The following is a 9,403-nucleotide window of genomic DNA, read 5'->3' on the forward strand; positions in this document are numbered from 1 at the left end:
ATGGTGATGGTCACTGCAGTGCTGGAGGTGGTGGCGGCAGTGGTGATTACGGTGGTGGAGGTGGAGGTGGTGATGGTGATGATGGTGGTGACTGTGAGATCGTGCTGGTGACAATGGTCACTGCAGTGCTGGAGGTGGTGGCGGCAGTGGTGATTACGGTGGTGGAGGTGGAGGTGGAGGTGGTGATGATGGTGGTGACTGTGAGATCGTGCTGGTGACAATGGTGATGGTCACTGCAGTGCTGGTGGTGGAGACGGTGGTGATTACGGAGGTGGAGGTGGAGGTGGTGATGATGGAGGTGACTGTGAGATCGTGCTGGTGACAATGGTGATGGTCACTGCAGTGCTGGAGGTGGAGACGGTGGTGATTACGGTGGTGGAGGTGGAGGTGGTGATGGTGATGATGGTGGTGACTGTGAGATCGTGCTGGTGACAATGGTCACTGCAGTGCTGGAGGTGGTGGCGGCAGTGGTGAAGGCAGCTAACATTTTTACTGAGCATTTACTAGAGAACCACACACCCTACTAAAGGGATTATCCAAATTATCTCAATTGAATCCTCACAATAACCCCTGCAATAGGCATTACAATCAGACCCATTTTATTGATGAGGAAACTGAGGTTACGCTCCTCACCCAGGGACACAGGGGTGGGAACTGGCAGTCAGGCTGTGCCCAGGCCATCTGACTCTAGAGTCCGTGCTCCCAACCCCTATGTTCACTTCCTTGGCCAGGCGTGCAGATGGTACCAGCATGTCACTGTTTTCACTGGCCCAGGTCCCTGCTGATAGTCTGGATACTTGTCCCCCCAAAATCTCAGGTTGAAATTCCATCCCCAGGGTTGGAGGCGGGGCCTGGTGGGAGGTGTTGGGTCACACGGGCAGGTCCCTCATGAATGGCGGGCGCCCCCCACAGCACTGAGTTCTTGCTTTGTGGGTTCACGCAGAGCTGGTTCAAACAAGCCTCGCACCACCTCCCGCCTGGCCGCTCCTCTCACCACGTGACACACCTGCTCCCCTTGGCCCTCGGCCTTGACTGGAAGCTCCCAGACGCCCTCGCAAGAAGCAGATGCTGGCGTCATGGTTCTTGTACAGTCTGTGGCGGAACTGTGAGCCAAATCCCTCTTTTCTTTATTAATCACCCAGTCTCAGGCATTCCTTTATAGCCGCACAAAATGGTCTCTTTTTTTTTTGAGACAGAGTCTGGCTTCTCACTTTGTTGCCCAGGCTAGAGTGAGTGCCGTGGCGTCAGCCTAGCTCACAGCAACCTCAGACTCCTCAGCTCAAGCAATCCTCCTGCCTCAGCCTCCTGAGTAGCTGGACCACAGGAGCTCGCCATCACGCCTAGCTAATTTTTTGTTTCTGTTTTTTACAGCAACACAAAATGGACTAACAGGTCTGCTAGGGGGGCAGCCAGAGCTCAGACCCCGAGGGCTCAGACACCCAGTCCCAGGCCCATTGGAGGTCCCAAGGGACCCTGAGTGCACAGCAGGGTGGCCAAACCTGTGAGCTGTAGGATCTGGTCATCAAAGTGGGTCACAGCCTCGTCATGCATGACCTGACCTCCAATGACGAACTCCAGGCGTCCTTCGTCCAGGAGCTGGTGGACCTTGGCACAGGTGGGCAGAGAGAAAAGAGCCAGGTTGCAAGCCAAGCCTACTGTGCCTCACATGCTCTCCACTAAAACTCCTCACCCTGTTTACTTTGCAAAGGCAGGACACTGTCTGTTCTGGTCCACATTGTGTACCCACCACCTAGAACGCATGTGGCCCACAGCTGACATGTGAAATAAAAAAATATATATTATATTTTATAAATGCATACACAGACAGCAGGACACTGTCTGTGTATTTATTTGCTTTTGAAATAATTTAAAACTTATAAAAAAGTTGCAGGAAATAGCACAAAGAGCTCCTTTCCACGGATTCGCTCATCATTAACATTTTTGACCTATTTGCCTTAACATTTTCCTTTTTTTTATGCAATTACCATATTTTTTCTAAACCACTTAGAATAAGTTAACAATATTGTACCTTGACTATAATTTCAGTATGTATATACAAACAGCTCTTTATAGACTGTACTTTTGGTTTACTTTTTTTTTTTGAGACAGGGTCTCACTTTGTTGCCCAGGCTAGAGTGAGTGCTGTGGCATCAGCCTAGCTCACAGCAACCTCACAGCAACCTCACAGCTCACAGCAACCTCAAACTCCTGGGCTCAAGCAATCCTCCTGCCTCAGCCTCCCGAGTAGCTGGGACTACAGGCATGCACCACCATGCCCGGCTAATTTTTTCTATATATATTAGTTGGCCAATAAATTTCTTTCTATTTTTAGTAGAGACGGGGTCTTGCTCTTGCTCAGGCTGGTTTCGAACTCCTGACCTCGAGCAATCCGCCCGCCTCGGCCTTCCAGAGTGCTAGGATTACAGGCGTGAGCCACCGCGCCCGGCCCTTTTGGTTTAATTTTAAAGGTACTGTATTCGTAGGTTATTCACTCACCAGCGTTAAATGAGCACCTATTACACGCTGGGCAATGTCTGGGCACTGGGAATTCAGCAGTGAACAAAGACAAAAACCCTGTGTCCAGGGAACTAAGTTGATCACAAACCCTGATCTAAACTAGTGCTGTGAACAGCCCAGTGGGGCTGGGCCTCATGGAGTATCCTGGCATGGCCCTGGCCAGACTGCCCACTTGAGTTTCCTGCCAGGATCTTCACTGGGCCACCCTGGCCAGCTGTGTCACCCGGTGACCACGTTACCTGGTGTTTCTGCTGGTCTGAGGCCACGCCGTCCCACCACAGGCGGAAAAACTCCTGCTCCACTGCGATGAACCGGCGCTGCTGCCCGCGGGAAAGCTCCTCCACCACGGAGGTGTAGACATTGGCTGCGTATGCCCGCATGCTTTCCTGGGGAGGGGACACCATCACGCCAGCCCCAGTGCGGCTCCTTTCCACGGATTCGCTCATCATTAACATGTTTGACCTATTTGCCTTAACCTTTTCCTTTTTTCTATGCACTTACTATATTTTTTCTAAACCACTTAAAATAAGTTAGCCATATTGTACCCTGACTATAAATTTCAGTATGTATATACAAACAGCTCTTTATAGACTGTACTTTTGGTTTACTTTTTTTTTATTTTGAGACAGGGTCTCACTTTGTTGCCCAGGCTAGAGTGAGTGCTGTGGCATCAGCCTAGCTCACAGCAACCTCAAACTCCTGGGCTCAAGCGATCCTGCTGCCTCAGCCTGCCTCAGGGCTTGGTCCCAAGGAGAAGACTCTAGGGAGACCAGGTGTCCCTGGGGCCCCGCCACTGGCTGAGCGCATGTGCACGGGGCGGAGGGCCCTTCCCTCAGCACCCCACTGCTCACCTGCACAATGGCTACAGGGTGCCCCTCTGCACCCGATGCACGGTGAGGGCTGGGACTAAGAGGACAGCGTGGGCTCTCCCTGCTTGGATGAGATCGTGCTTTCAGACAAGGACACCCTGTGTGGGCAGAGGGATGTGCCAGGCCAGGGGTCAGGGACAGCTTCCAGAGCGGGTGAGCAGGCCCGGCCCTGAGGGCGCAACGCGGGGCAGCACAGGAAAGCTCCAGGGGTGCAAGTCGGTGTGTTCCAGGCCCCCAAAGGGGCCTGCTTGGGCTGAAAGAACGGGCAGCGGACACTGAGAGGAGCAGCTCTCTGGGCTCTCGCTCTGCGGGCTGGAGTGCAGCAGCCTCCACCGCAGACTCAGGCCCAGCACCCAGTGGTGCCCAGACAGTGCTCATTAAGTGTATGGTCAAGAGCACTGGGCAGGGAGTCAGGAGGTGTGGGGGTTATTCCTCAGTGACCGTGGGCAGGGCACTGACCCTTTCTGTGCCTCAGTTTCCTTTTCTGGAGACTGGTTGTGGCTGGCATCCTTTCCCATGCCCTTGCTCTGTCTTCATCCGCAGGGCGTTCCCCCACACCCTGCCCCAGCCTGCCAGAGGCACCCCAGGACTGGGTTTAGCACTCGCCATCAACCCTCTTCCTGCCTCTCTCTCTTCTTTAAAATGTCACTACTCATTCAGTAATGTCCTTTGTAAAGTCATTACATCCATACTCGCAGAGGGGTTTTTGCTCATTTATTTAGGTATTTCCTTCCTCATTCCAAAAAAGAGCTCAAGGAGGCTGTTTCTGCTCCAGAAACCAGAGGAAATCGAGGCTTTCCCCTCATTTTCCGTTTTGCACCCTTACCATTCACTCAGTAAACATCCAGGGACACTTACTCGCCAGGCATGGCGAGGACAGGTCAGTGAACAACATGGATGAAACCCCAGCCCTGTGGAGCTCACCTTCTGGTGGGAAGACACAATCAACAAGCCAACAAGTAAAATATTGGGCCCCTTAGATGATGACAAGTGCTGTGGATAAAACCCTAAAGGGAGGGGAGGTAATGGGGAGAAGGCCTCGCCAAGAAAGTGACTTTGAAGTAACAACTGAAGGAAAGGAGAAACTGAGCCCTGCAGATATCTAGGAGGAAAGCATTTTGGGCAGGGCACAGCCAGTGCAAAGGCCCTGAGGCAGGAGTGGTCTTGGAGGTGTTGGTGGAAAAGCAGGGAGACCTGCGTGGCTTGGCAGGGATGAGGCTAGGTGGGGGTAATGCTGCATCCTTCTGAGCTGTAGGGATTGACTGCCCACCATGTGCCTTGGCCAGTGTAGCGCACATGCCTGATGGCAACTGAGCATTTACAGAGATGACAATAATTTGAGTCCCTCCCTTCCCTCACGTTCAAAGGGCAGAAGAGGGCTCAGAATGCAGCCTTGGAGCCCACCTTCTGGCCACCTGGGGAACTCCAGGACTGCCCTGAGGCCCGGCCCACCACTGAACTCACCCTTTACGCAAATCAATAATGGGGTGCAAGGCGAGAACTGTGGTGAGGGCCTGGCTAAAAATAAGGCCCAGGCCCAGCTAAAAATAAGATAATAATCAGCCACTGTCCCCATTTGCTTCTCTGTAACTGCCACTCTGGAGCCGCAGAGCTGGTGGCCGCAAAGTTCCTTAGCTTTCTCCATAGATAACATCACCTTTTGAAACCTAGGATGGTTTCCCAGACATCTGCTAGGCCCCGGAGTCCATGGAACGGCTGACCCGCCCAGACCAGCCGCCCATACCAAGGAACTGACTGAACTGGTCTTGAGACCCTGGCCTAAGAGCCTGGTCAACAAAGAAGACAATTTCCACAGCCCTACAGTTCCACGCAGAACCCAGCCAATTAGCAAACTCAACTGCCTACAACAAACTGTCTTTAAAAACTCTGTCTCCCAAATTCTCAGAGAGGCGAATTTGAGAAATGTCTCCTGTCTCCCCACTTAGCACTATGCAGAATAAACGTTCTCTACCATAAACCCTGCTGTCTCGGCGTATGGCTTCCTCTTGGGGCAGTGGGCAAATGAACCTGGTTGGGCAGCAACAGCGCCCAGATCAGACCAGTTCTCGGGACCCCAGCAGCCCCAGGCTGTGCTAGGACTCTGACATCTACCACTCGGGAGTGCCAGGCACCCTGGATATATGGTAGGGATCACTGTCCTCACTTTACAGATGGGGAAACTGAGGCTCAGGGAACGAAGCTCCTGCCCAAGGTCCTGAGCAGAACCACAAGGCGACCACAGGCCCAACCCCAAAGCCTGTCCTCAGGGTTATGAAGGACCCTGAAGTGGCCTCCAATATCCTGCCACACAGGGGACCACACCAGCCTGCCTCCCATCTGGCACGTGATGTCCCCCTCTTGCTCCAGGTTTACCCTGGCAATGTCAACCCCCACACTGGAGTCCCCACTTCTCCCCAGCCTGGAATGCAGGGGTCCATCCAATCAGTGCACTGCTACCGAAGAGGAAACTGAGGTTCAGAGTCAGGAAGTGAGCAGCCCAAAGTCAGAGGCTCAACCAGTCCTCAACAGAGTCCGGTCTTCCATCCAGGCTGACCCTCCCTCCTCTGTGCTGGGTCCGCCCGGGAGGCAAAGCCGCACTCGGATCCGCGGGGAGAAGGAAGCTGCGGCCTCCGAGGGCGCGCGTGGAGCGTCGCCGGCCACCCACCTGCACCGTGTAGACCCAGCCCACGTCCATGTGGCTATGGGGCACCACGAAGGCTCGAATGGGGCCCGCGGGCTGGGCCCCGGGCGGTCGCAGCAGCAGCACACGCAGCAGCAGCGGCAGCCAGCGCGGCGGCCCCATCCCAGCGGCCGGCGGGACTGCGCCCCGGGCGTGCGACGGCGACGCCGCGTCCGGGCGACTTCCGGGTCCCAGGGCGGGGCGGGGCCGGACGCGCCCATTGGCCGCGGGCTCGGCGCGGGGCGGGGCGGGTTCTGCCCGCCGCTCGGCGCCCCGCCCCGCCCCGTGAGCCCGCGCGCCCGGTCCGAGCCGCCGGCCGGGGGGCGCGCTCGGCCTGGGCTCCGCCTCCGGGGCTCCGCGCCCTGCCCGCCGGCCGCCCTGCGGAGGAGCCCGACCGGCGGAGACAGTGTCGCCACGGGGCGCACAGCTGGCGGAAGAGACGGGGCTTTCTGGGCACCGGCGGTGCCCGGGGCACGATCGTTCACTCAGCCCACGCCAAATGGGCAGGACGCAGGGAGCTGTGAATTAGCTGAGCGAATGCACGGAAAGTGGGGACGAGCACGGGGTCTCGGGCTCTGCTGGGGGCGGTCACATTGGTGCCTCCTGGTGGGGCGGGAGTGTGGCCTGGGGCGTTCCGTCACCTCCCTTCCCCCAGAGGGCCAGGTCCCTGGTTTGGGGTTTACTGCCCGAGAACCAAATGGCTGGGCCACTGACTGGCAGTTGCTCGCGGGCGGAGCTGTGGCTCTGAGCTGGTTACCTTGCCGGCCACCTCACCCACTCACTCCGCACACAGGGCCCCAGAACGCGAGAACACGTTCTCTGTCTACCCACCCTCGGCAGGCCCCTGGCTCAGACGTGCACAGCGCTCACCAGCACCTGTGTCCTCGCCGCCTTCCAGAGTCACAGCCAGAACCCCAGCCCTGCTGCATCCTGCAGTGTTGGCCAGTGGGCGTGGCAGGGCTGCCGCCTCCAGGCTGGCCAGAGCAGCCTCCCACGGTGCACTCCTCTCTCTTCCTCGCCCGGTGGAGGGCACGCTGAGGACCTCACAGAGGCCAGAGCCACGATGGAGGCCCTGAAGGACCACATGGAACCAGGAGGAGCTCCACAGATTTGTTAATATTTTCTCCACATGAGAAATAAGCTGACACTCTGTTAGGCCACTGTGTTATTTGACTGGGCAGTGTCACACTGCAGCGACCTCCAACCTTTTTTACACCAGGGACGGGTTTTGTGGAAGACAGTTTTTCCACCGACAGTGGCGCGGGGCCTGTTGCTGCCGCGGCCCCACCGCAGATTGTCAGGCATGAGATTCTCGCAAGGAGCGCGCAGCCTGCGTCCCTAGCATGTGCAGCTCACAGTGGGGTCGTGCTCCTAGGCGGGTCTGAGGCCCTTGCTGATCCGGGGGGCGAGCTCGGGCAGCGATGCGAGCAATGGGGAGTGGCTATGGGTGCAGGTGGGGCTTCGCTGGCTCACTGGCCACTGGCCTCCTGCTGTCCAGCCTGGTTCCTGGCGGGCCGCTGCGCAGTGCTGGCCCACAGCCCGAGGCTTGGGGACCGCAGACACACTGTAGCTGCCAAAGATGGCCTTCACATCACCCACCCCACAAGCTCCTCGTAGGATGTGATCTTGGCATTCCTCCCGTTGAGAGATGGGGTCTGTATCTCCTCTGATTAAAACTAGGTGGGCTTGTGACTCACTTGTCGCCAGAGAATGTGGTGAAAGTGGCACTGTATGACTTCCATGACTCGGAGGCTAAGTCAGAAAGGGCGAGGCAGCTTTCGCCACCACTGGAGCACTCATCTATGGATCTCTGAGTCGCCAGGTCAGCAGCTCGGCTGCCTGAGGCCGCCACACTGCGAGGAGGCCCAGGCAGCCCACGTGGGACAGACTACATGGAGAAGTGTGAGTGCACAGGAAGAGACACAGCCCTGGCTGTTGCAGCTCCAGTCCCCACCTGACTACAGCCACGCGTGAGACCTCAGCATTTCCCCTCCAGCCCACTAGATCCTGGCCATGTATATTTCACTTTGTACCTTCCTCAAGCCCTTTGCACTAGCTCTTCTTGCTGGAGCTGGCCTCAGAGATGGAGCTGGTACTAATAAGCCCCAGCACTATTACCTGATCAAGTAGCTTTCACTCGCAGCTCGTACCTGTGATGGACTAGATAGCTCACCTGGTGGGGAACCCTCAGATCCTCAGTGGGTCTGAGCCCCTGGTTACCATGCTGTTCTTGAGCTATGGCTGCTCACTTCACTATTTACAGTCCAGATCAGGCCAAAGAGTACTGAGAGGCACCCATGTGGGTGCCAAACAGAGTCTTCTCTGCTTCCATTGGGTGACAGCAGCCCTACCTCTTCTGATGGTCCAGCCAATTACCCCTGCTAGATTGGTGACGCTTCTTCTTGCTTGCTGATGTCTGGACATGAGCAGCCCAATGTGACTGGTGCTGCTTGGTGGACACATTTCCCCTTTGGAAACCAGAACCTCTGAACCTTCAGAGCCTGCAGTTGTGTGGACAGGAAGCACAGATTCCCCAGGTCAGTCACTGGAAGTGGTACTAAATTAGGCTATTCCTGCTTCCCTCCCTTGGCTCTTAGACCCATGCATTTTACCCACTGGGGGCACCGTCTACTGGTCGTTGACTTGGGGTATATATGCACCCTGGAGGGCATTGCTGCAGCCTCACAGGTGGCACCTCCAAGCTGGTTCTGTAGCTGAGACTTCAACAGCCATCCCATTCCTCCTTGGGCCAGTGGCCTCTGGGTGGCATGGCACAGAACACGACCAGTAGACACCATGGTCCTGTGCCTGCCGTTGCTCATCCTTTGACGTGAAGTGGATCCCTTGGCCGGATGTGGTGTCACACCCTCTCTTGGGGCTCTCCCCCTGGAGGAAGCCAGCAGCTATGTCACAAGGATGCTCCAGCAGTCTGTGGAGGGGCCCACACAGAGAGGAACTGAGGCCTCCAGCCAACAGCCAGCACTGCCTTGCTAGCCACAGGACTGAGCGCCCTGGAAACATACCCCAGCCCAGCCCCGGCCGTCAGGGCAGCTATCTTGACTGCAACCTCATGAGGGACCGTGAGCCACAAGCGCACAGCTAAGCCTCTCGAGAATTCTTCCCCTGTGGACACCATGAGGATAATATGTGTTTATTGTTGTTTTCAGCCACACTCCTCAATACTTGGGTATTCTTTCCCCAGTGTCTGTGACCTGAGTAAATGATCCTGGGTCACGCTGGGGAAGCACTGGGGGAATTGCCGCATGACCTCACCATGGGCAGAGAACATCTTCCCAGGAGCATGGTCTCTCCTTCAAGTGATGGGTTTTGGATTCGA

General features: G+C 56.4%; 1 protein-coding gene across 1 annotated transcript in view; it reads right to left on the reverse strand.

Annotated features, from left to right (window-relative positions):
* MAN2B2 (mannosidase alpha class 2B member 2) overlaps window positions 1-6,248 on the reverse strand; it is a 39,623-nt gene extending 33,375 nt beyond the window's left edge. The window contains exons 1-3 of the mRNA XM_075992945.1: window positions 6,052-6,248; window positions 2,757-2,903; window positions 1,500-1,605 (exon numbers count right to left, since the gene is read on the reverse strand). Of these exons, the coding sequence (XP_075849060.1) occupies window positions 1,500-1,605; window positions 2,757-2,903; window positions 6,052-6,189 (391 nt within the window). The 5' untranslated portion in view covers window positions 6,190-6,248. The remainder of the gene's footprint in view (window positions 1-1,499; window positions 1,606-2,756; window positions 2,904-6,051) is intronic.
* Between the last annotated feature and the right edge of the window lie 3,155 nt (window positions 6,249-9,403).

This window comes from Microcebus murinus, chromosome 16 (genome assembly GCF_040939455.1).
Source record: "Microcebus murinus isolate Inina chromosome 16, M.murinus_Inina_mat1.0, whole genome shotgun sequence".
Lineage (NCBI taxonomy): Eukaryota > Metazoa > Chordata > Mammalia > Primates > Cheirogaleidae > Microcebus > Microcebus murinus.